Source organism: Hetaerina americana, unplaced genomic scaffold (assembly GCF_022747635.1).
Source record: "Hetaerina americana unplaced genomic scaffold, ioHetAmer1.1.p SCAF_6, whole genome shotgun sequence".
NCBI classification, from domain to species: Eukaryota; Metazoa; Arthropoda; class Insecta; order Odonata; family Calopterygidae; genus Hetaerina; species Hetaerina americana.
Window position 1 is genome coordinate 65,460,641 of NW_027287205.1, and position 27,597 is coordinate 65,488,237.

General features: G+C 37.7%; 1 protein-coding gene across 2 annotated transcripts in view; it reads left to right on the plus strand.

Annotated features, from left to right (window-relative positions):
* Nucleotides 1-26,438, plus strand: part of LOC139695157 (nephrin-like) — a 482,338-nt gene extending 455,900 nt beyond the window's left edge. The window contains exons 3-20 of one of the 2 annotated variants that reach the window (XM_071593811.1): nt 7,234-7,386; nt 7,548-7,751; nt 8,406-8,729; nt 8,982-9,179; nt 9,372-9,620; nt 9,834-9,970; nt 10,082-10,235; nt 10,927-11,280; nt 12,433-12,578; nt 13,383-13,536; nt 14,099-14,458; nt 15,010-15,245; nt 16,094-16,368; nt 16,497-16,762; nt 18,811-19,029; nt 20,064-20,215; nt 20,694-21,078; nt 23,452-26,438. In XM_071593811.1, coding sequence (XP_071449912.1) covers nt 7,234-7,386; nt 7,548-7,751; nt 8,406-8,729; nt 8,982-9,179; nt 9,372-9,620; nt 9,834-9,970; nt 10,082-10,235; nt 10,927-11,280; nt 12,433-12,578; nt 13,383-13,536; nt 14,099-14,458; nt 15,010-15,245; nt 16,094-16,368; nt 16,497-16,762; nt 18,811-19,029; nt 20,064-20,215; nt 20,694-21,078; nt 23,452-23,906 — 4,421 coding nt within the window. In that variant the 3' untranslated portion in view covers nt 23,907-26,438. Of the gene's footprint in view, nt 1-7,233; nt 7,387-7,547; nt 7,752-8,405; nt 8,730-8,981; nt 9,180-9,371; nt 9,621-9,833; nt 9,971-10,081; nt 10,236-10,926; nt 11,281-12,432; nt 12,579-13,382; nt 13,537-14,098; nt 14,459-15,009; nt 15,246-16,093; nt 16,369-16,496; nt 16,763-18,810; nt 19,030-19,318; nt 19,493-20,063; nt 20,216-20,693; nt 21,079-23,451 lie in introns of both variants that reach the window. The other variant, XM_071593810.1, reaches the window with a different exon arrangement.
* The last annotated feature ends 1,159 nt before the right edge of the window (nt 26,439-27,597 follow it).

Consider the following 27,597-nt stretch of genomic DNA (forward strand, 5'->3'; position numbering starts at 1 on the left):
CCCTGAGGCCGGAGATCGGTCACCCTCGAGTGTGCAACCTACATCATATCCTAGATTTTTTTTACACATTCGCTTTTCACAATTAAAAAACAACTCACGGTTCTCATTGTAGAGCTAAGTGTCCGGAGCATCTCTTTAGCTATTAATATAGCACCACGTGCAACTTTTTGTTGAATACTGCTCTTTACTTTTAAGACCCTGAAGTTTGCCCTTGCATGTTGTAAACTTAGGCTTCCAAATGCCAGTCACGGGGGGATAATAAGACTTTCGTTTCCCGAGTTGGCCGCCTTGGATTGGAGTTGAAGGCAGCAAGGTGGAAGGCCATGGCTGTAAAATCCCATGGCATGGAAACGTGCCTTTCATAAATTTGTTTAGCATGCGCTTCACCTCGCTCTGCCGACCATAACGTAGCCCGTCGTATATTTATTCGAAAAATATTTCGTGTGAATCGTTATAGTTCCTATAAAATCCTCAACAATGTATTATTTAAACATTAAGTGAATGAAATTCCATCTGTTTCTAGTTGTTAATTTTCCTCAAAATTCTAGCAGAAATTTAAATCTCTCGGTGGCAGTGATAGTTGATTATCCACTACCAACACTGGACTATGCTGTTTAACGCTGAGCTAAGGCAAAAGTTGCTCAGCAAACAGCGCACTGTCATTCAAGGTTTATTGAATCTAAGGATTTGTTTGTAATATTTTGCTGATCCACTATTTCAGGTGGTTAAGCATTCACCTAACCCTACGGTTTTTTTATTTGCGTCCTACCTCGGACATGGGAGTTTGTTGTGGTATAATAATCCTTATTGAATTATTTGCGATATCCTCTGCCACTGGGGCAACGAAAATCCAATCACTTATGCTTGACAATTTTTCATGCAGTCCACTGCTTAATTGGATCGGACTGTGATGGAAAACTAGTTGTTTTTTTTTAATTGAGGTTTCCGAAATGTGAATATTTTAATTCATACACGAGAGCAGAGAGGTGGTCAAACCGTCCACGCCCGTGGCGTCAGTCTGCATCCCGGGGAAGTTAACGCTGCGGAAATGTTTCCCTTGTCCCTTTTAGGGGCCGAAGGATTTCGCGGGCTCCTTTTCCGAAGTGCCCTAGGCGTAAACGCTAAAAAGGAAGCTAATTTTCAGTCCATTGAAACCTCCCTACAACTTCGTATTGGTTTATTTTTTGTCAAGGCTGGAGCTGCCTTACATTTATATGTTTTTATCCTAGCGTCTTTCTCTCCCCGCCCCTGTTATCAACCACTCCTCCCGTTCTGCTTCGCTCACCGACCCTCCCTCTTCTATTAACTTGTTGGCAACGGAATCTCTTTAAATCTCCGCTAATACTCCACAGTCTTCTTTTTGAAGGACTTCTCCTCTGTCGGTCGTTTAAACTTTAATCTTGCAAAGGGAAAACTTTTGGGTTGGGATATTGGAGGCACAGAGGAGAAAAAAATATCTGTGAAAACAAACTCATTGAAAGAGTCAACCACCATATCGCTGGGCCGTATAAAAAGGAATGAGGGAACGTAAGAGCGACATTTCTGCGAAACTGCCTAGAAAATTACTTATAGTTATGTGCGATAGAGCGACTAAGTAGGTATGACGGAGGGAAATAAAAAAGAATGACTACCGACTCTCTGGGGCATAGGCGTTGAGTGTCAGCATCGAGCGCCTTGGATGTAAAGACGCCATTGATGCCCTTCATATTTCAAATTAAAACGTTTCCCTTATCCCTCATAGTTGTTTCAGGGGTGAATTCTCTGCCTACATTGGTAATTGTTGTTCAGAGATTAATTTAATTTCGCGCTCAATATTTTTATGCTGTGCACTACATATTACGAAACAAAAGTTACCAAATGTTAGTTTACCGCTGAAGTAAGTTCATTCTCTCTAGTTTTTACGTCCTCAGTCAGAGAGGAAAACTTATCATTAGAATAAAAGGCAAAAGTATCCACGTACTACAGACTTCCCTATTACATGGCACTCAAACTAGGGTAAAGCAAGAAATTTATGTTAAAACGTAGCAGTTGTTGGGGACCTACCAAAGTTTTTTTAAATGCGTAGATTATATTTGATTGCCGACTTACAAAGAAATATATTAAATAATAATAAATTTTAATTCGTTGAAACATTGGAATTTAATGTATCCTTGAATATTTTGGTTCAGTTAATGCTAGGGCTAATTATGTTACCTACTCACAAATGCATTTTTGCCAAACTATAAAACGCTATGTCATAGCATCAGCATTCAGCAGGCATACAGGCACTCATTCTAGACACGTAGCTGTCCTTTGACAGGGATTCCGTTTTTTCAAAAGCAATGGGATTGACTTTACCGATTTAATTATTATGTCGTAAAAAATGTAAATCTAGTTTGCTTTACTGTTTCTCTCTCTCATTAAAGTATCCTTTACTTTTGAATTTTGTTATTTTTTCGTGTATATAATGTTTTTTAATGTAATGAGTTTTAATGTACTGACCACAATCATGCATAACAATTATGATTTCGGCTTGAATATTTTGCACCAGATTCACATTATAAGCATAATAGTTTCTGTAAAACAACTTGCAAAGATGGAAAAATTTAAGAGGAAATTCATACGGAATCCATTACAGTATGTTTCAAACTTTCGCCTCCGGGGACCTCTTTGACAATTCTAAAGACCTTGCGTGACGTGGAAAATCTGTTGACCTTATTTTTGAGAGGGTGTATGGTATGAGTACTCGGCAAAATTTTCTGGGTTTATTAGACCGAACTTAAAATAACGAATCCCTTACTCTAGGAATGTCATTTAAGTTGATGGAAAAATTAACATATCTATGAGAACGGAAAGAGGACGTAAGAGAAAAGATTAAATGAAATTATTGACCGACTTCATCAGAAAGTTAATTTAGCATTAATAACAAATACTTGGTATCCTTAGAGGAAATGTGTTCGGTTAACCGTAAGTTCCTCGGCAGTTTAGCTTGAAAATTATGGGCTGTTAAGGCGTTGTCACCATAAAATCCAGCAAGGCTGTCAAATTTGCAGTTCTTTCAAAATATTCAGTTTCTGTGTGATTAAAGATGGCACAGAATCCTTTCAAAGATTCGTATGCAGTCCGAAGAGAGACTATGATCCCTGTTTTACATTATATGTGGCAGGTATTGTTTCCATTCAATTAATCATGTAATTGAGGATAGAATTTTTTGACAGCAATATGAGTATGTATTGGTATCACGCATATCTTTATTTTTTAATACCTGATGGTAGCATTCCGGACTAATTCGAGAAATACTGAGGAAATAGTTAACGTGCTCTAAGAAGGTTCAGCTGAATCGAGGACCTATGCGAAAGCCTTCTGTTTACGACGCTTTACGGATTAAACTTGGGTCGTAGGAAAAGCAGACGAGAGAAGGATAGGGCCGTTCGAAATCTGGTGATGAAGAAGGATTCTTAAGATTAAATATGGCAGATTAAATGATAAACGAGGAGTAGGTACACGAATAACGAAAAATGGAAACCCATGTGAGGCACAAAGAGCAAAAATAATAGATAGATTGAAAATATTTTGAGACACGATGAATTTGTGCAGAGGAGAACACAAGGGAAGTTCCAACGAGCAAAAACTGTGATGGTACCCATAGGTCAAGCAAAGTGAAGTGTCCGGAAGGAGGGCTTATCAGGCCATGAGGGAATTAGCTTTGCTCAGGAAGAATGGACGGTTACAGTCAACCAATCTTCGCATTGAAATATTAATGAATGAATGAATCCTAGCATTGTCACTGGCGGCCTCAATCCCCTCCGCAATTTGTTGCTCGTGGCCAATCTATTAGTGGCGTGAGGATAGCGGTGGAGTCGTCGCCGCTTTGTTTGTACCCTATACGGCCTCCACCGAGACTGCTGAGGCGTGTCGGTGCGAGGCCGTCAGTAATTTGGCGTGGGACGCTTCCCGTCGCTCCGCTCGATGGCGATACAAAATGATACGCACTACTTGTCTCCCTAATTATTTTCTAGTGTCAGCGTCGCATCTCCCGGTGAGAGTCGGCTTCCCGCAACGAGCCCCACCGCTTTAGTGCCGCGTGAGCCGATTATTGTCCCCGTGGGGCAAATTGAGGAGCGCGAGGCGGAAAACCCTCCCGTCGGACAGGTCCCTAGGAAAGGGAGGCGCCTCCCAATTTTGTGAATCCGACGTCACGTTGAAAGTTTGCTAATTTTTTTCAAGTTTGGGAGTAGTATCAAGGTGATTCTAGATCGCCCGCACTCATTTTTTAGTGCCTTGTTTCATTATGGCCGACCATGATGCTTCATCGCACACAAGTGCATAGCAGTGAGTACAAGCTTAACGCAGCACGATGCTATAATATAGGGCGACTGCGTCCGGAAATGAGCAAATGGCCTTTTCGATTCGGAAGAATAAACTTCATGAAGTTGCAAGGCATTGACGTCATCTCCTTTTCTGGTCCTCCCTTAAATTTTGTTTCCGAAGTTACGCGTTAATTTCAGAAATGAAAGGTTGGTCTTTCTCTTTCTCTCTGAGCGCCGGCCTTTTCCAGCTTTATGAAATATTGAACCAGAATTTTAGTCTCACGCCCTCACAGTAATATTATTAGACAAATTTGAAGTCGCAAATTATAAAGTAGCTTATAATTGCTAATTCTGATTGATGAGCATCTTTTAAGGCTAAGTGGCTTGGGCAAACCTACCTTATTTGTACGTTTCTACTATTAAATGTTGTACTCAGTCACTATTTCACATGAATACGGCTGCCTAATTAACGTAGAGTCGACGTCAGTTATTCAAAATGTGCAAAATTAGGAGGGCTTGTACGTACTTCCCTGGATGTCACCGCCAATAAGTTACGCCTTAAAACCAGGTACTAAGTTTATTGATCATTTTGTAGATTTTAGTTGTCTGAGTGTGTTCTGGTAAGTTTCTGATACGTAGAGTAGCTGAACATTAATGTATCAGTGGCGACACTTAAAAGGAAAAATTAGCTTTTAAACCTTGAAATTTGCTAAACTGCCCATAGATTCGATTCCAGATCCTAATTTAAAACAGAAACAAGAAATTGATTTGGAAACGGTTCCAGTGAGCATTTCGTTAGAAATAAAATAGGTTAATACTTATGTTTTTATATGCAGAGATGCCTTCTCGCAGGAAAAGTATTGCTTAGCATGGGGGGGAGGGGAATCTGGGGGAATTGAAAGGCGCAATTGACCATAGCCGTCGATCGCCTCCCCTAATAACTGCTACTCGAGATGGAAATCTGTAACAAATTAAATTCCTTGTTATTTCGCCCTTTTAAAAAAAAAGAATAAACAAAACATAAAAGCCTCCCATCGTACTTCAAACAGATTTCATTGTTCTTCTTTGTTCCCCATTCTCGTGGAGAGGGATGGAGTGGGAGAAGGGATAAAAGTCGACCCTCCCAAAATTTCTCGCTCTCCAAACCGCTCGATCCCGTCCTTCGCTAATTGCCCCCCGGGTCCTTCTCAAGGGCTGACTCACTCACCCGCTTGCTCCTCTTCACCGCCCTCAACCCCGTCCCCATGCCCCGTCCCTTTGAGGAGGAAAAAGGGCAAGAGGAAATGAAGCTTCATCGTCGCACGCGTCCCGTCCTCCGCGTCGCGACTTCATCTCTAATTTATTGCTCAGATTTTGCTCTCGTGAGGGGCGCGGAGGTGGGGGGGGGTGTCTGGTGATGGTGATGAGCTCTCCAACCCCCTCCCAACCTCCTTCGCTTCAGTTATTTTTTTTATTCGGGAGGCAGTCAAATGGGGTGGAAACGATCTTCACTGCGAGCGTGCGTGCATGGGCTCTCTCGCGCGTTCCCCTTCCGTGGGCCCTCGTGATCCTTTATCCTCCTATCCCCTTTTTCACGACCTTAAAACGGGTTGGTGCCTTGTTGTGTGCACGCGTCTCTCCTTGAGAGTCAGCACACGCGCGCAAAGCAAGCTTCCCCCGGAAATAAAAAGTGGAACAAATAAAGGATTTGAGTCTTCTTCGAATTGGATAGTGAGGGAGTGTGCGTATGACGGGAGGGGGTAGGCGGACGTATACGAGTGGGGGTGGACGAGGGAGAGTTAGCACAGCGTTTTGGAAAGGTTACGAGGGGATAGGAGGGGGCACACGAATGATGCTAAGGCCCCGTGCTGTCCTTCATAGAGGAGGGAAGGGAGTCGGGTCCGAATTTCGTGAGAGGCGGGTTTTTGGAGGGGAAACGCACACCCTTTCAAGACGACAGTCTGGTCGTGAGGTGGAGGGCGAATTCGTTCCCTAGGATCTGTATCTATGTACCGCTACGAGTTCAGGGTCGCAGTGCGTATTTTTTTAATGTCGCTGACAAGTGAGGCGTGATGAAAAAACTCAGGCGGAAGACTGCAGGGGGTTGTTGAAGTGTTTTCCTGGTTGGGTTACTGCGCGCGTGATGGGTCGTGTTCGAGGTTGCAATTCGGCAACTTTTTTTTCGCGAGTGTTTTTTTTTAGTTTGGCTTCACGCCCGAATGGCTGACACGTTTGCCCCCACTACTACGTTTGTTTTGTCGTGCGCGCGCCCTCGTTAAGGAGAACGCTTTCCCCAGCCCTTCTCACAAATCCATCGTTATAAAAAAAAGCTTTTGTTGAGTGTGACTCTCACTTGTTCTGACTTCGCGCCACAGAACAATGCGGGTTGCCATGATGTATTGGAGGAATTTTTAGGCTATGTATCTGGTTTGCTGAATGAAAATGCCTTGTTTTTAGATAATTTTCAAACAACTCTTTTCGTTTGTATTCATTTCAGTTTCGCACATTTAAACCTTAAAGCCCGACTGCCTTACCCAAAAAGGACCTTGATGAAATTGGGCCACTAGAGCAGTTTTTCTCAATCACATTGAACCCCCTTGTTTTTCACTCAGGATGAGAAGAAAAAATAGAGATAAAAATATTTATTCGTATTTTTATGCACCTTGAAAGTCAGGGGATGCTATAAAGTCTGCAGAAGATTGAAAAATACTCTTTTGAATCGTTTGGTTTTGTTATTTTCTTATGTATTTAAAGACATGAAAAGGATTCAGTTTATGCACTCAGTTAATAGTGCCTCAATTTTAGTCATCTCATTGAAATTGTGCCCCAGCAAATGATGTAAAAAATTTTGTGAACAATAACATATGTTTTTGTAAATATCGAAATTTTTATTTCAAATACTTGTTTCATTACTCCAAATACTGAATGTTTCACAACAATAACATTATTTTTTGTTTCTTTATAGCACCACCATCATCAGTTGAGATTATTGGACACGTACCAAATGAAAAGATTGAAATCAGGGAGAACACTCCATTAACACTGGAATGTGTGGTGTATAATTCTCGGCCTGCTGCGACAATAGAATGGTACCGAGGGAGAGTTCCTTTGAAAATAGGTGAGTCCTTAAAAAAAGCCCTTCTCCCAGCACCTATTTTTGTGTTTTTTTACTCCTTTGCCCTGGCTCATGTTCAGAACTGCCTGTTTACCATTTTAGCTATTTTTGAATGATTTTACCGATATTTTAAGAAACTAAAATATCTTGTCTTACCACTACAGAGAGTGGAGAAAGCACCGTTCAGCCCGTAGACAAACCAGAAAATGAGGAGGGTCCTAGGCTAGCAAAACGCTACAACGTCACCAGTAGAATCACCTATACACCCACATCAGATGATGATTTTGCTGAATTTTCATGCCAAGCTAAACATGAAGCGTTAGCTCCTGACATGCCCATGAGAACATCCGTCCAGCTAAGTGTACTTTGTAAGTTTTATTGATAATCTTTCCATTGGATTATAGCATAAATTATTCAGACATCCAGGATCAAGATTCTGTGATGTCCACTACTCATAATTTTCATTTCTGTTCCAAATTCATGATTCATCAATCTGTGAATCTTGCAACTTTTTATAAATGTTTCTCTGTTGAAGATTGTGCAATGTATTGTTGATTTTAATCCCAGTGAAATATAAATATCAAGCTTGTAGTTGGAAAAATAAGGTCAACATGCAATATGCTCATCGGTGAGTTCAGTGGTGCCTATTAAATGCAACATATGCAAGTTAGTTAAATTTCTTTGAAGGTAATAAATATCTTGGCTTGTATAATGAAAAGATGGCCTTGATTCAGGGTGATGCCTTAATATATCCCGTGTATTATTTGAAAAAATCAGAGCCATCATAGGAGAAAGATTATTAGTTATTAATGGGAAATAGTATTATGTACTTTTTTAAGGCATTGAAATTTAGATAAATTATTTCATACATTTCCATCAAAATTTTAAGGCTTTTCTCCTTACCACATGAGATTGGCCCCCTTTTCAAAGAATAATAAACCATTTCCAGCTTCCCTCTAGATTATAATAATGGATTATTTATGTGACATTACAATGATGCTTTGTTCTTATTGCCCGCTTAGATCCTCCTGGACCCCCATACATTGAGGGTTATACATCAGGTGAAAATTTCCGTCGAGGCCAATCTGTGGAACTTGTTTGCCGTTCAAGAGGTGGCAATCCTCCTGCCCAGCTTGTTTGGTGGAGAGGGAAAGAAATCCTGCGCTCCACGTATAGAACGATAGGACGCGGTGGACCGCGCATCTCAGAGAATGCGCTTACCCTTGAAGCGCAAGATTCTGATGATGGTGCTGTCCTGCGATGTGAGGCCTCCAACACAATGGTCCATAATCTGCCCAGTGGACCAAAGCCAAAAATGACTGCTGAAGTTAAACTCTCTGTGCTGTGTATGTTGAAAAATATACATTATCATTAACGTGTGCTAGAATATAATTGTATTGACTTATTTCTGACTGTCTTTGCATGCAAATTTTTAGTGAAATGAAATAAGGTTCATTTCATTTTTAAATTCATGTTTTTCTATCAGTCTTTTCATCATTTATGATGTGGCGATGAGTTTTAGTGTAAATAGTTGAATTGCTCCCATTATCACTACAAGCTGGCTTTTTACATTATTGTTGCATCTTTTACCATTACAGTTGCACCTACCCATGTGACGATAACTGGTCCAACTGAAGCAAGGGTTGGAGAGTCAGTACCACTAACTTGTATTACTGGTGCAAGTAATCCTGCTGCTGATGTCAAGTGGACAGTTGGTGGTAGACAGCTTAAAAATTTTACCTCCAGAACAATCCCAGCAAATAGCCCAGATGCTGCTGCTTTCAATTTTTATCCAGGTAAATAGAGTGCTACTCTATCAGTCTTTGTAGTAGCTGCTTCATTTTTTTTTATCTCCTCCTCATGGGTTTTTTTTGTGAGCTCTAAAATAAATGCAGTCATAGAGTAGTTGGTTTTGATAAGGGTTGAATGTTGGAATGCCCGATGTCATTTGTTTGTGAATTTTTGCTAAAAGAAAATTAAAATTTCAGGGAGGAGCACGAGGAGAGAGGGCAAGGACTCGAGGAAAGATAACAATGACACAGAGGAAGATGATGATTCAGTTGGTAGCAGGCTAGGGAGGGCGAGTGAGAGTGAATCGAATGGGGGTTGGATCACAGTCTCCAATATCACTGCCAATGTATCTGGTTCACATAGGCGATCACTCGTAGTCATCTGCCATGGTCTCAACATGCAGCTTACAGAAGTGGTTGTTGGAACTCACACCATCAATATACTATGTAAGTAATTCTCAATTAGCATCCAAAATAAATTTTAATTTGAGCCTTCAATGCATGTTGTAAACATATACAGGTATATCTGTACTTTTTAACAAGTCATGTGCCTGTGCAATAATTTTTCATAAGCTACTATTATATTGCTGGAATTTTCTTAAATTCGCATGCAGCCTTGAACCACTTTCATTCATAAGGTGCTTTTTTGACACTATTTAGACCCACCGAGCCAACCTATGATTCATGGATACACTGAAGGAGTACCCATTGAAGCTGGTACAGTTCAGAGGATTTCATGTGTTTCCTCTGGAGGAAATCCACATGCCACCCTTTCATGGTTTAAAAATGGAAAAAAGGTATGTTTTTCTTGGGCTTCTTTCTAGAAAATAAGAAGCAATTGTTTTTGTGCACTTTAATATATTTATTTTTTATTGTTATGATTGACAAACAACATTTTTCATTCTTAGGTCCTCTCTGTTACACGTGTCACTGATACGTCTGTGTCAGCTGAAGTGACAATTATGACAAACGCTTCTGACAACAATGCCGTTTATCGCTGTGAGGCTAGCAACTCGGCAACTGAAGTTCCCCTGGCAGAATCGATAAAACTGACCGTTCATTGTAAGTTATTTTTTCTATCCAAATTAATTATGTCTTCTATAACTTATTATTTTGGGAAATCTACTAATTATTTGTCTGGTGGGTGAGGCTAGGTTTTTTGGAGGGCCCTGACAGTACACACTGCTGTACTCTTAATTTCATTTAAAATTCCATAATTGCCATGAGCAAAATATGGCCAATACCGTACTTTTAAGCTCTACAATAGTAAAAAAAAGTTGTCTGCATGTCTCTTGAGTATTTTTTGATGAAAATATTGAAGTAGCCTTTAGAAAGGAAGGAATGTAATATAGAAGCAAACTCGAGTGGTTTGTAGGTATGTCATTCCAAAAAAAAGGATTTAATTTATTGAATGACCAAATTAATGAACATTTCCTTGGTAAAGGTTGATTCTGAAAAGTGTTTCAGACATTGGAATTAAAAAATGGTAACTTATAGTTGCTTTTAATTAATATGTATTGTATGATTTATGGTTATAGTAATAATGATATGATTTATAGTGATATAATATATATTTCAAAACTTCTTTTTTATTTGTTTTCCTCAGCCAAAATGTAATTCTGCGACTTCCCCAATCTCCCCATGGGGTTACCACAGATTATTTGATGTAGTGGATTAGTGTTTAGATGGTTGAGAAGACATACTCTACCCTTTTTAGTCTCTGCCAATGCATTCTATTTTTCTAATCAATTAGTTCCGCCTGAGAATGTCAAAATACGCACTGAACCCATCCGACTTCGCACTGGCCAAGATGCTCGCCTAAACTGTGAGTCCAGTTCCAGTAACCCACCTGCGCGTCTTACATGGTGGCGAGATGGAATACCAATCCCTCAAGATCTCCAGGGTGGAAGCATTGAATCAGATGGGAGCACTCCAGGAAATGGAACCACGATCATCAGTTCCGGTCTTGATGGGGGACACGTTTCAAAGTCTGTCCTTTATTTAGGAGAAGCTGGCTCTGCACTTGCTGGAGCCAGTTTCGCCTGTCAAGCAAGTAACGAAGCTCTGGATAAGAGTGTTCACGACACCATCATTCTCCAAATTCTGTGTAAGTGAATTTTGTATGCAGAGCTTTGTGTTTTTATTATTTTATTGCACTGCAACCTGCATTTCTTTGAACTGAAGGAATTAAAGTATTCAATGCTTACCTTGCTAGTATGTTGTCATTGATTTTCAGAAATCACTCGAATTATGGAAATGTCACATGCCTAAGTTAGAATTTATTATCAAAATTAGTATTATTATTAGCAGTTGTCTGTATGCTTAGGGTAGTTGTTGATGAATGTTGGCACTACACACCACTCATGAGCCTTTAGTTCTGCATACCCTCCACCTGCCATTCCCAATATTTTTACATCTATTACCATTTTAAGCATCCCATCACCCTTCATTATCTCCTTCAACTCCATCATTTGTTTTCATTTCCATCCTAATTATTTGGTCCATTTTTCTCATCTCCACATCTGAAAATCTCCCAATCTGTGCTACTCTATCACCCTGCTTCAAAAACTAAGTTTTCAAGCTATAGGCAAAAGTATTCAATATTCTAGAAACCAAGATAGTCTTTCCTTAAAATCTTTACTTATGGCTCCTGACTAAACTCCTGCCTTTTGTAATTGCTTCTTTACTTAAAACAAGTCTTCTTTTAACATCTCACATAACATCCATACTACTCTGCTCACCCTCATCCAAAACATTTCCGAAATTGCTGCACTGTTCCATGTGTTCTAGTTTATGTCCCCCAACTTGAATGTTTATCTTAGCCTTCTTATTTCTAAATAATGTCATTACCTTAATTAGCATATTTTGTCCTATCTTTGTAAACCCTCCACATGTTTCCTGTCCCAGATAAGTTTTCTTCTCAGTTGATTGAAATCAGTGTGGAAGCATTTTGTATTTCAAATGTTTTTCTAGTTAATGTAAGTTCTACATTCCCTTCAAGCTTTTCCAGCAACTAGATGCTAACCACAAGCAGTGTTTTCAGGGTTAATATCTATACAATGCACTTGAATCATGTATCATTCTTAGCCAAGCTATAGTTTAAAAATGAATACAATACAATTAATTAAAATGCTTTAAATGGAATAACTCACTTGCTCTCTTATAAGTCACTTTTATAATGGTATACCATGTGAATGTTAAATGAAGTTTTTAATTGAAATTGAATTTAATATTGTCATGTAAATTGTGAACATTTCAGATAAACCAAAATTTCTCGAGCCTGCAGAAGGTGATCGATCTGTGATAGTTGTTGCAGAGGGTGAATCAACAAATGTAACTTTACTGGCCGAGGGCAATCCCCCAGATATCACATATACATGGACCAAGGATGGTGCTCCTCTCAAGGTAGATATTATGAAATCCTTCTCATGTCAGAGATATAAATGAATTTTATAGTGAATGAACCAAAAGTCTAAAATGGGGATGCTGTTGTTTTGTATTCACATTACTTAATACTTTTATATCTCTTGAAATAAGGATACCAATTTAATGCAACTTCATATTTGTTGCCCCAAGGTAAATAATACTGTTTTTCATTTAATTTGTTCAAATATTCAGAATTACTTTTCTTGCTAATTGATTGGTATGACTAATTATTATTATCATTATTGTTCATTATTTAAGTATGAGCTTCAGTCATCGGGCATATTAAATATTTTTAATGAGTCATACTGTATGTATGTATTTCCATATCATCTTGAAACCAATAAAACTTATTTTTTTATTATCACTTAATTATTTTGTTTGTTTTCAAAAGAGAGTCGCTTAGCCTTGAAAAGGTGTGATAGGCACCATATTCAATTTTTTGTCATCACTAAAGATTTAATAATTAATCAACACGTCTTGAACTCCCTACCTGATGGCTAATGAATTCACTATGGAGGTTGACCTTCATTCTGTTACTGGTATTCTTAATATAAGAAATGGTTGCAAATTTAATTTAATGGAAATCTTTCATACTTCGATAGTTCGTGAATTAACATTGCTACTTTCAAAGGTAAATTTATTACTATACGTACACAATAAAATACAGTTTTTTTTACAGTTATTCTATTGAATTCAATAAATCCCATTGGATATCCTTAGAAGTGTAAGTGAAATGCATTTTGAATGATCAATTTTGATAACTTGAGCTAACGGTCATTTCAGAGCTCAAGAGATGGTGTAGGAAGGCAGAGAGTGACTTGGGATGGGCCAACTCTGAATGTTACTGATGCACGGCGTGAAGATGCTGGGAGATACACAGTAGAGGCCGTTAACAGTGAAGGCTCAGACACAACTTCTATTAGAATGGATGTCCATTGTAAGTAATCCTGTTAAAGTATTTTTCTTGCTTGATCATGAAATTAAATCAATCATCCAAGTCTTCAATTTTATTATAGTTCTTATAGTAAGTATCATGCCTTTTTGTATTAACTCTCTGATTATTGGTGTGAAAAAAAGACAAGTTGATGTAATTTTCTAATTAAGATCATCATATGTATCAATAACAGCCAACAACCTTTGGATACTAAATGCCTTAAGTTTCCCATTTGTCTGATGGGCTGCTATTTTCAATTTATAAACTGATCCTTCTCCTCCATGATTTACTATATTCTCGCTTCGTCATCCATTTTTCTCTGGCTTAATGGGAACAGTTTATGTGAACTTCTATACGATGAGGGAAAGTTAATATACATCATACCTTCTGCTTCCATTATGAAGCATTTTTATTGTTGTGTGATCCATAAAATTAGCCTTGGCCTGTTGTAGAGTGCACCACAATCTGCTCTATTTACTGAGCCTCATTAATAGTATATTGTAACATTTTCAATGTATTTGAGTGTAGCTAAATATTTACATACTGGTATATTTATTTCAATTAGATCCACCAATGATTCAAGATCTTCCTCGCCAAATTGTGGTGTCCAAGGATGAGGAGGCAACCTTAACTTGCACAGCGGATGGGAATCCACTCCCTGAGGGTTCCGTGCATTGGAGGAGAGAAGGGAGCACTAACTCAGGGGGTGGGCCAGCTGTCTCTTGGGCACTGAACCCTCCTGGGGGAACTGTTTCACCTCATGATGGAGAAGGGCGTGTCATTCCAACCTTCTATTCCAATGGAACTAGTATTCTGAGAATTCAGTCAGCTGAGTCCAAAGATGCAGGCACTTATGTTTGTGTTGCTAGCAATGGTGTTGGACAGGGACCAGCTGTTTCCAAGTCTACTTTTCTTATTGTAAAACGTAAGTTTTTGAATTTGAATTGCACAGAGTCAAGGCAAAAAATATTCCTCTGTCCCTTTGCTTGAAAAGGGGTCTTTCTGTAAATTATTGCATGTTCTAGAAACAAATTCCTTTTAATTGTGGAAGTAACATAATTCTCAGTACTTATAATGGCTAGTGATTTCACTTGTGTGTATATGATCTTGTGATTACATAACTTTGTAAATGAACAGTTTGAGCCCTAGTTTCGAAAATTTAGGAAAATGATTGTTTGCTGATTTTTATGAAAGACAAATTTAATGTATATTTCATTTAATGTGTATTTTGGGAAAAAATTAATTAAAATCTATTCCTGTTTATTTGATAAATTGAAAACTGCTTTTAAGTATTGACATTATATCAGGTGTAGATCTGGAAGGCATATGTCGAGGACCCCCAAAACCCTTTTCTATTTGATTGTATTGGAAATAACACTTACCCACACAGTCTATTTTTCATTTAATTGTCACTCATCGAAAATATTTTTTCTCAGTCCAAATTGTGTTAATGTTGTCTGCATGTGTGCTTTACAGATGCTCCCGAAATGGATCAAACTTCAGGAGTATGGAAAGCAGCAAGCAGTGTAGGTGGTGTTGCTAGGCTACTGTGCATAGCACGAGGTGCACCTAAACCTGCATTTTCTTGGTCTTACAATGGGGCAGCAATCTTACCGTCTTCTTCCGTATCTTCGGGATCTTCATCCACACTATCTCCACCAGCTACTACTGGTGATGGTTCCTCAGAAAAGTACAAGATACAATTTCGTGAGGTAATTTATCTTACCTTTTGAATATTTTGGGCCGGAAAAATTATTTCTATCTGTTGATAAGAATTATGTCAACTATTGCATTCATGATTGTGTTAGCATGGTCTAAATTTTATAAATAGCTAATGAATGATGTGTCAAGTAATGGCATCTTTTATGTTATCCATGCATAGGGCCTAACTAATGTTGAATGAGCAGTATTTCTGTTAAATTAACAATGATGGGTGTTCTAGTTTTATTACCTCCAAATTAATATCACGGTGTTAATAAAAATAATAAAGATCATCCAAAATATTTCATTCAAACCTGAGGAAACCAGATCACCGTTCAGTAAGTCACCATGGGTGTGTATTTAAAAAGGGCTGACTATATTTTGACGGAAAATATCAGCTGAATTTTTTAGTAAGTAAAATGCTAAGGATGTAAATTAATGTGCCAATAATGATAGTCAGGGATTTATTTAAATTTGGACTTAGTGGAGAGGTATTTTTTGGAATGTTAAAATCAATTTTACGCTTAATTTTTTTTCCCCCTAAAAATCTGAAAATAAATTCAGAAAGACTTTGGAAGTGATTGGGTAATAATTCGACCAGAGTTCTTTAGCTGCTGTGCCAGATACTATCCCTTGTATCACTGTTAATTATAAACATCAGTTAATTCAATTATGAGCATAACAGTATGAAGCTCCTAGCATTAAAGTACAATTATATTTAAAAATTAACCCAAATATTGTCTATGTTTTATATTATGCATCTTTTAAAGTTCATCTTAAGAATTGTGTAGAGTAAATATTGATGACTTCAATGCAAAAGTCAAACTACTAAATGTCTTATCCATGTTTATTTTTTCAGATCGATCCAAGCACCTGGGAGTCTGTTCTTATTGTTCGTGGTGTACGTCAGAGCGATTATGGAACTTACAAGTGTGGAGCCAGCAATGAATTTGGAAGTATTACTGCAAATGTCAACCTTTCTCCAGCCTCTCGCCCAGATCCACCCATTAGCCTCTCACTTAGGAATGCATCGCACGATTCAGTCTTGCTGGCATGGACCCCTGGGTTTGATGGTGGTGCTCATGTTGTGTATCGTATTCGCTATAAGAAGGTGGCTTCTACTAGGAGATCTGGGTAAGTTGATGGAGAAAAAAATTAACTGATCATCATCAGTAGCTGAAGTGCTTCATTTAGAACATGATTTGTCCTCAGTAACTTGAGTTCTTACAATATTTTTAAATTTTTACGTCTTGAAATTTCAGAACTGCCCCAGAAAAAATGGAGGAATCTAATGGAGGAGAAACTTTGGCCACCACAGATGATCGCAGCTCAAAGAAAAAGTCTGTAGAAGATGAAGAACTTTTGAGTGGTGGTTCGTACTACTATGTGGATGTTTCTCCTCCAAGTGCTACAGCATTTGTAGTGACAGGGCTTGCACCAGCTACAGAATATGCCTTTTCCATTATGGCTAAAAATCGTATTGGTAGCAGTGACTACTCTGGACCTCCCCTTCGTGTGGTGACGTCAAGTGAGTTATTTCTTTCTCAGACATAACAAGGTTTCGGTTAATTGGGAAAGGTGGTTCTTAAAATGTTTTTGCATGCTGATATTTCATGTTTGTGCTGAGATAAATTCACCATTCTAAAATGATGAAGGTAATTGCTCTATAAAATTTGCTCATCAGTGAAATATTTTAAATTTTGATTGATCTCAAATAATGTAAATCTCTGTATTTCTTTTTCGTATCACTAAAATATCTGAGTTGATCTTGCAAAGAGATGGAATTAATTGTTCAATGGCTTTTTTGTTATAACTCACCTTCAACACCTAATTTGAAAATATTCATGGTATCATTTCATCTAGACACAAAGTGTCCTATTGGCTCTGTCCAACCGTTTCTTTCAAATATTGTGTATACTAACAGATTGGTAAATGCCTTGCTATGCTATATGTAAACAGTTGATAACTTCAAAAAATAATTTTGCTCTACATTTATTTTTGAAAAATACAATTTCATCTTCAATGTTCTAGTCACTTACAAATAACTTGTGGTCTCCATCTCATCACTATCTACAGAGTTTCGTATAAATTTTACTAATTTTGTTCATCTCTTCTCTTGGAAAGAAAAGAATTCATTAAAAGTCATGGTTTGACTGACAGTTTTAATCAATCATGAGATTCTCTATAGATGAAAGAATACACAAACTTCTTTTTTAATTTTTCATTATTTGTTTATTCTTCTGGCAATATTTTTTCCCCTTTCTGGGAAAATCAGAAATAAAACAGCTCTACACTTTGATCCTTAAAGAAAAATCATTTGTTGTTAGTTAACCTAAGCCAGTTGTGATAAAACATTAATTCACTTCTCTCTGATATACACTGATTCACCGTAATAGTTTCCGCATGCCATGTGAAGTATTTTATTCCTGATGTTTCTCTTTTTACTTGTTATATTGGCTTTTTCAAATTGAACCAAATTTATTAACTTCATTGATTAATTTAAGTCCATGTTCTAAATATTGAGCCACATGTTCTGTTCTAATCTTTGGCGTTCTATTTCATAGTTATTTAATTCCATTTGTACTACACAAATTCCAAAATGTAATGTAGAAAAAATAAGGAAAAACATATACCTGGTATTTCAGAGGCCTGTTGTTTTAGATGGTCAGAAATTTTATACTAACATCTTTCAATTAGAATTTTTGTTAAGCAATTCAATTGAGGTAAAATAATCCAATCAATTGTGGAAAATAAACTCTTTAAGTGAATTTGAAAACACATGTACAAAAATGAGGGAGCATATGATGGAAAGCACTCTTATTGAAATTATAAGAACCTTTATTAGCCTAAACATTAAATAAAATGCATGTCATAGCTGCGTCAAAAATTTCATCAGCAACCCAATTTATTAAAATAAAAAAGAAATAATGTAAAATAAAGCAGTCACTTATTTTTTAATTCAATGTAAAGGGTTCCATGTATTGTTTTAAGAAATTTTAATGAGAAACTTTTCATTGCGTTACACTCAAAATTTAGCAGCCAAACTCAGGATTACAGTAAATATTCCATCTTCTAGTAGAAAATATCGCTAATATGAAAACATTTACATTGGTGGAATACTATTTCCTTAGCCTCCATCACTGGTTTTTGTGTTAGAGTCCCACTGTAGTTTTTTTTATAATATCTCTTTCTTGCTTATTGAGGTGATGTTTCAAAACCAGCCTGGTTAATTTAGAATTAATGTGGTTTCCTAGAAACAGGAGTTAAGTATAATGGCCAGAATGTTCTGTATCCTTCAATACACACTTTCATGCAAATTAGTTTCACAGTGATTAATACTTTTTGTGGCCACCTTTGGAGATTCTTTTTTGTGTTCTCTATACTTGTCATTGAAATATGCTCATTCAAGCGTGATAGCATAGCATGCATGCTCAAAAATGTTGCATCTCTGTTTTTGTTATCCAATTAACAAACTAACAAGGGGCTGCTTTCTTTCTTCTTTTTCTCCTCCGGCTCACCTCCTTTCCCTCTGACTAACTCACCCCATCCATCCATTGGGGATGTTTGAACCCAAAGGTCACGTCCCGCCCTCTACGTCCTCCTCCTCCAAGTCCCCTTCTTCATCCTCCTCCTCTTCTGGGACTAATGGTGGTGCCTCAACCAGTTCAAGTGGCCAGTTGCCCAAGTTGGTGATAGTAGTGGTAACGGTGGTGGGAGCTGCCCTTTTGGTGCTCAACGTTGTCCTCATTGTATGCTTTGTCCGGAGACGCACTCAGAAGAAGAGGCGTCTGGCCGGTAAGGTTTAAGTCCCCAATGTCACCTCCTGTACTGCCACCACCTCATGAGTTTTGTTCTTTTTTTTTCTTTTCCCCATAACCCAAACCACCCAAACACTACCTTTACCCCTTCATCACCCAATTTTTATGTGCCGTGACGATGGACCACTGGCCTGACCTCACACGCCCTGGATGTGGATCCTACCGACAATGAATTTTTATTTCATCCAAATCCCATCAATACCTACTTCCAACCCATTGAAATCGTGCTGAATTGTGGCGTGGGAATGGTTTTTTGGCTCAATCAGGCAATAGTGAGCACGAAAGAATGCTGATCGCAGGAGATCTTCTTCAAAAGGCTGACCTTCACCGTATCATCATAATTTCTGGCTCTGTAGCGGGAACCCTTGTGCTGGCCCTCAACATTGTGGCGCTAGTTGTCTGTTTTTTCAGACGGAAGCGCTCAAAAAGGATGGAAGAGGGTACTTTCATATTCACTTAATTATAATCTAAGTTATCTTAAAAGAAGTGCCTAGTGAAACATCTAAAGGCCATCTTCATAATTTTTTTTGTCAAGCCAAGTAAGAATATATTTTTTTGATGATAAATGAAATAATATTTTTATATATGATTAGTTGACGCAGTATGCTTAGTGCTATAAGTAACTATATCAATTGAAATCTAAAATGAGCCTTCTAAAGACTTGCATAAATATATGTTTGATTTATTCTTTGGTTAAGAGTTTTAAATTATTCAACATCTCAATGAAAAGTAAAGAAAATTATAATTAATCCATTGTGGTGCCAAGTATTAATTTTATACAAAAATACTCTTGATGCCAAATTGAACTATTTAGTCATTCATAAAAATTATCGGCATTTTAACTCATATTATACCAATTCCTCTCAGGGTACCTGATTTGCTTTACCAAATCATATCATTATTATTTTTACCCATTTTTTTTTCAATTACTATGTTTTGAGAATACATGTTTATAACCTACAACTCATTTTCTGATGCTATTATTGATTGTAAAACTTTTATTCACAACAGCTGCTGCAAGTGAGCAGGGAAGTAGCAAGTCTGCGACGATTGAAATGTATGCTAGCAGCTACAATGAAACTGTGACCGGAGAAACACTTAGCTCCATATCAGAGAAAAGTGAGAGTTACTCAAATGGTGGAGATAGCAATGAAGATTACATTGTGAGTCTACTGTTTAAATCTTTCATACCCAAATTTTCATTATCCATACATAAATGTGGATTGTTTTGAGAAACCATTTAAAAAATAAGGATGATGACTGTTTTTCTTTTGTATTGCCTTCTAACGATCTCTCAATTAGAATTGAGATCAGATACCAAATTAGTGTTGTCTTGTTGACCTTAGTTGAGCTAGTCAATCTCTGGCCACCAAGGCAAAAAAAGGTTTTTTCACTAATGGCTATTTTTAGCATAATTATGACCAGTGTCCATGACAGTGATACCTTTGAGTATTTTATGATCTTATGACCCTTCCCCTTGGGTTAAGATTCTGGCTATGCCATAATATGCAATAAAATGCATCCATTTGGCATAAGGTATAAATGTCACTCCGCATCATCCCTTAAAAATAGCTTGGTCAAATGTGATCCTAACATGAATTATTAAGGTTCATCAGATTATAATCATCTATTATTTTGCAGGAGGATTCCACCAAACCAGCAGCCAGCACGTACCTCATTGATCAGATTGAACCACCCTCACAGTATGCCTATCATGCCCCACCAACGGGCACCATGCACCACCACACACACCCCCACCCTCACCATCACCACCACCACCATTTACACGCAGCTCATGGAAGGCAGCAACCACCACCCCAGCAAATCCCTGGAGATGGGACCCTGTCTAGGCGGAAACCAGCAAAGACATCCTATTTGGTACACACCCCACTGGATAGCCAAGGCCCTGTGGATGGCACTCCCGGCAGTATGGACCACTCCTCATCGGACAGAAATGAAGATGATATCAATGCTGGTAATACTTTCGTGGACACCTTACGAAGGAACCCATACGGTCATGCAATGGGTGAGTTCAAATCAATGTCCTACTCTTTATGAAAAATTTTGAAACCAATTTTGTGTGCGGGGTGGCCAACCTGACGTTAATTTACTCCCTGGACACCTGTTGACATTGAGATTTTTTATCACCTAAAATTTCCTTAAAACTTAAAATTCAACATTATTTCAACTCTGCACCTATTTGTTTAATAAAAGTTGGATATGTATCTTTTTTGTCCAATATTGGATCTACAATTTTTTTTATCATAATAAGAAGGTTAAGAAGAGTATAATGGCTCAAGGTTGTAATATCAGTAAATGAGAGGGCTGATATAGCCGCAAAAGAATCACAAAATATGTAGCATTTACATTCCCAGTAGGCACTGACACAAGATCTAAGAATTAAGCTGAAGAGCATTATGGGTTGCTGACCATAGTCCTACATGGAATGCACTGAACAATTATAACCTTTGGGCTTTAAAATTCTAAGTGTCGCCTTGGAAGTTCGAAGAAGGAAGAAAAATTTTCCCAGTCGGTCTCCTCAGGAGAAACGACTTATTTTGATGAGATGAAAACTTGAAAAAATTTTCATCTCATCAAAAGATCAGGAGATGCCAGTGAAAAGAGATCAATAACCATGTGCATGAGGATATATATATATACGAGGGTTATCCGGAAAGTAGTACCCGTTCGTGCCGCATGAAGTGCTGACGACGCGAATAGCCGCTGGACGAGGTCAGATAGCTTCAGTGGCTTGTCTGCCTTCTCTGAGCCAAGTTGCGTGACTGTGTTGTTTCTGTGATTGTTTACAATGTTTAAAAAAATTGAGAACGCCGCCAGTTGTGAAGTGAGGGCAGTGATTAAATTCCTCAATGCAAGAAACGTTCGCCCATGTGATATTCATCGCCAATTAAAGGAGGTGTATGGAGACAATGTAATGGACGAGTCGTCTGTTCGGCGGTGGTGTCACAACTTCAACATGGGGAGGGGGAACACACACGACGATGAGCGTTCGGGGAGACCGTCTGTCATTACAGACCAACTGGTGAGCTCAGTTGACGAATTCGTGAGGAACGATCGGCGCGTCACAATTGATGACATCTGTGAGCATTTTCCCAATGTTTCTCGAACAATTGTTCATGAAATTGTTAAACACCATCTGCATTATGCAAAAATTTGTGCAAGATGGGTCCCTCGCGTATCTCAATGAGCTGGCGGCGAAGGACTATGCAGCAGGAATACAGAAACTTGTCACACGTTATGACAAATGCCTTAATTTGCTTGGAGATTATGTTGAGAAGTAGTTTAAAGTATCCTCTTTCAAATAAAATTTTTTATGTTTGTTAATATTTACTTTTGTCTTTTTATTTCACGAACGGGTACTACTTTCCGGATGACCCTCGTATGTGTGTGTGTGTGTATATATATATATATATATATATATATATATATATATATATATATATATATATATATATATATATATATGTGCACTGGGGCATATCTCTTCATGGAAGAGAAAGCCAAACCTTGGTGCAAGGCCTGCAATTCCCTTCTGACTGTTTAGCACACTGTGATGATGTGTAAACAATACAAGGCAGTACACAAATCTTGAATTTTATACATTATCCTTGGTGATAACCCTCAATCTGTATCCAAAGTAAATTTGTTTGAAAGGAAGGAGACTTATTGTGGCTTGTATAATGATTTTTCATGTGGATTTAGGTGTAGGATAATGATCCACTTGAGTGTCTCAAAATAAATTAGCATATTCTACCGTTTATTTCCATCCTTTTTCTTAATGCGGACCCAGTACGGTGCAAATGACCTCAGTTGTTGTGGCAACTGAGAATTAATTTACTACTACTACTAATTTATGTATATAAAAATGCATTGTTATTTGGATAATTATGGATGGATGTTATTTGGATAAATTATGTGCTCCCTTGTAATGCATTAGCGTGTTTATGATTGGTCCAGACTTTGTCAATCTCTAAGCAATTGACTATCATTCATTATCATTAATTAACTATTATTATTGACTAGTTCATGATCTTCAGTATTCAGTGATTTGGGATACTGGACTTTTTTTTGTCTTTGACTTGGCATCTACTTCTGACTGCCCTTGCTTTTATGGTTTCTGGAACACAAACAGTAGTCAAATCAGCAAAAATTAATAATAGGGACATATTTGTCATTGCATTACGAGGTCTTAAAATTAGCAAGTTCATGTGAATTTGATGTAAGTGGAGCAGTTATCACTGAAACAGTGATTTTCTCCATAAACACAGCTTTATGTTTCATGACTGCAGCACTGATTAGAGGCAGACCATGTCTGTAATTTTTATGGTGTTCACTTTAGTCATAAAAGGATTCATTGGAAACTTAATTTTATTCCCAGGTGGAGTCATCCCTCCTCCAATGTCTGATCAGCAGCAAGCTTACTATGGCAGCCTCTCTCCAGATAGTCACTACACAGCCAACATGACCACCACAGTTTACCCGCCAGCACCCCTTGGTTTTGGTCCTACTCCCCCAATGTCCACCACATCCTCAGCCCCCACCTCTCTCGCCCCACCGCTAGTGGTTGTAGGGAATGGCTCATTACCCCCTGATGTCACCATGATGGCTCCTTATCCCTACCTGGGGACTGGACAGAGTTATTCAGCCAAGGGTACCCTTCCACGTTCAGGTCCGAGGCCCTCCCCAATCGGGCCCACTCCTCCATCGTCATCGGCTTCCTCATCTCCCCCTCCACCACCTCCCCCACCGCTGCCAGCCCTCTCAACCTTCAGCCCATCATCGGTGGTAGTTGGGGGTGGGCCATCACCGGACATGGAAGGCCACCTCGTGTGAAGGTTTCTTGGGCCCCTTTCATCCCGGCAGCAGAATCCATCGTCAAAGCTAGAGTGGCTTTGAAACAGAGTCGTTTCTCCCTGAGATTACATGTGTGTTTCTGTTACATTTGAAAGCCCTGACATGTGAGAGTGATGCAGCCACCTAAATGCTCAGTTTTGAGGTCATATTTAATCATGTACAGGGTAGGAGAGCAGTGCAAGGCTGAAGAATGTTTCATAATAGGAATTGACAAAGACTGAAATATGTGAAACTTCGATGCATACATGAATTAACAGGTATACCAAAGCAAACAGTAATGAAAGCAATCGTGATTGTGATTAATTGTGCTGAATTTTCATCCAATTATAAAGTAAGTGATGCTATTGATAGTGGATGAAAATATTCTTTTGTTCTCCATGAAGACCAGATCACATGAGACTTTTCATCAGAAGACGCTGCATTGAAACATTATTATTATTGAAAAACTTGTAATGTGTAACAATTAAAAATTTTTTGCCGATTACCCAGCAAAACTTTGGAGTTATTCAAAACATAACTTCTAAGTAGCTGTGGTAAAAAAAGGAAAGTCAACTGCGGAGAAAGTTTCTGGAATCAGAAATCGAAATAGGTTAGGAAAATATTTTTTTGGAATAGGTCAAACGAAGCAGTATTTTTTTTGCTGCTAAACACAAAGATTATTTTTATTTCCTTACAGAAAGTCCTGTGCTATGATTTTTTTTGCTTTTAAAAGTTTGTTTGAATTTATTTTTACTTTTCAGGTGAGTTTTACTGAACGAAAAGAATGTATATTATGCATTCATTTTTACAAAGAATCAAGTAGGTCACTATTTTTTTTCTTCATTGATGAAAAGTTATCTTCAATGTGTTTCAAGTTTTTATTTATTTTTAATGCATCATGTGCTCAGGATAGACATAAAGAATACTGACATTTTTGTCATTGCTGATGTGGAGATTAAAGGCTCATATAACTGACTGATAGCTAGAGCAGATGATGTACAACTAAGTGCCTTTTGTAAGTGAAAAGAAGAACCTTTGTGCATAATCCTAGGTGCAGTGTTTCAGACAAAGAGAAAGAAGTGAACACTGAAGTTCGTAGAACTGTGCATTTAAATGAGCCTAGCCAAAAGCATGTTTTGCTTGGTGGTTTTATGGTTCCTTTTTTATTCCAAATTGTGAGGACGGTGAACATGTACCTTTCACAGTATGAAACATGAACTGAAGCAATGTGTGTGTGTGTGTGCAATCATCTTTTGTTTTGAAAAAATCATTCAGGAATTCTGTGTTGTTTTTCTTTCATTGCCCTGTTGTAGGATATAGTGACAGCTTTATTCATTGTATTATACGAAACAGTTTTCTAAAAGATGTTCAACGATGGGATTATAAGATACCTTTATGTTTCCACTCATTCCATACAAGCTTTCCAAACTCAATAATGAGATAAACACAAGTGAGTATATCTTTGGCAGAATTCATGTGTTTCTAAGTATTGAGTAGATGTATATTTAATGTGTGTATTCAAAACTACATGTAGATACATGTTTATACCGTCAGCTGTTGAGAAGGAAAACATCCTGTTGGGAATTTTTTAATGTCATATTCAATATCCTGCTCACACACACATATGCTGGCCTCAATTTTCCAAATATTGTATAAATAAGCAACAAGAAACAGGGTGAAAACAAAATAATGCTTTGACGATTTGTCATTTTTTATGTAATGTTGGTTGAATACTGCATAAGAAATGAAAAGAATGGGAAAATGCAGATTTTGATAGACTGTAAGTGAAGGATGATTCTATGTCAATAGCCAATAGAGTGGGTGTACGCATGAACGAAATAATCCTTCCTCTAATTTCTAAGAGTTGTGTGGTTTGCTTAATTTCACTTAAAAATCGATGTGCTCATGCTCTGATATCTTGAATTTTTGGGTCATGAATGAGATGGGAAAAATTTTTTCAGCAAGAAATATCATTATTCAATGAAGTGCTGTATGGATTTTCTAGTCATTAAGTTTTTTTTAATTTTAATTCAATTATTCTAGCAGTACCAAAGATCAAAAATTTCAATATAATTCTACCTTATAGCTGTCAAATTTGGTTCACTTAACATCTTATACTGTACCTATCCCAGGTACTAATTAGTATAAAAAAATAAGTATGGAGGCCAATTAGATGCCATTGTCTTCCATTACGTATCTCAAGAAACCATTGTGGAGCTGCATTTTTGCATTAAACCTGGTAATGAAAATCCATTATTTCTTATGTTTCATAGTTTTTATGAGTCGATACGTTCCATTGCATAAATGTATTCAATTCGTGTTTTGGTTTGCCATTCCATGGATTCTTTTTTTTACTTTGGTTTTGTATTGTCTTGAAGTACTTCTATAGTTGTCTTCTGAAAAACATTTTGCAAGTGTATTTAAGCTTCTCTTAAAGCTGAAGAGAAAGAAATCTCTAGTGCAATGTTTGTTAATTGGATAAGTTATGATAATTTGTTACTGTACTTATGTAAAAAGAAAAAGGTTTGTAAATGGCACCTTGATGAATAAATGTAAATATAAATCTTACCAGAAAGTTATTAAGACCAAATATGTGAATGTTGGTGGAGATTAAATAAATATTGTAATGAAGGAGAAAGGCTGGAACAAGTGGAGAGGTAAAAATATTTGGGTACAGAGGTAACAAAAAGCTGGAGGAGAAAAAGGAAATTAAAATAAGGATGGCATTGGTCAAGGAAGCATTCAGCAGGAAAAGAAAAGTGTTATATAGCAGAATGGATATTAGACAGATAAAGAGACTAGTTGAATGTTGTGTATGGAGTGCAATGTTTTATGGATGTAAAACAGGGACTCAATTTAAAAGGGACTGGGGAAGGATGGACGTATTTGAGATGTCGGTATGGAAAAGAATTCTGGACATAACATGGACAGACCTGGTGAGGAATGAGGTGTTGAGGAGAGAGGGAGAAGATTGCTGAAAATAATCAGAAAAAGAAATTGGCTTGGATACATGCTACATAGGAACTTAAAGCCTCTTCAAGAAGGTACTAGAAGTAATGTTGGAATGGCCAGGCAAGCAAAGGTCAGGGAGGAGGGTCAAAATGACAGACAAAGTGGAAAATAGGGTAATGGGTATGTGGAAATGTAGAGAAGGGCATAGGAAAGGAAATCATGGTGGAGAAGAGGCCTTAATGAATCCACCAACCATGGCAGATGACATGCTGATGACCTTCCTCAGTGCATGCACTTATTTCTCCCCCCTTGCTTGGAGCCCATTCTTCCTCATTGTCTACCATAATTTATAAGTGTAAGTAAAATTCCCATAAACAACCCCTGGGAATGGTTTTGTTGGATATATATGTGAGTAGATATATTTATGCTTAAGTTGAACCTTAGTTTGAGATTTAAATCCCCATCCATCACTACTCAATTATTATAATTATTATTCCGCTTTCTTTTTCCATTCTATTTGCTGTCATTTCCCCCTATTTTTTAAACTTTAGTTGTTAATATTATTGCAGACATTTAGTATTTTTCTACTTATTACTACAATGATTCCCTAGCTAAAATTGAGAATCAAGTTGAAGATTGAAGTAAATTTTAAGTCAAGCATTTGGATGTTTTTGGGGTCTTGAATTAGTTTAACATTTAACTGTCCTGCTTTACCATGCCATTAGGCCAGGTTTGAATA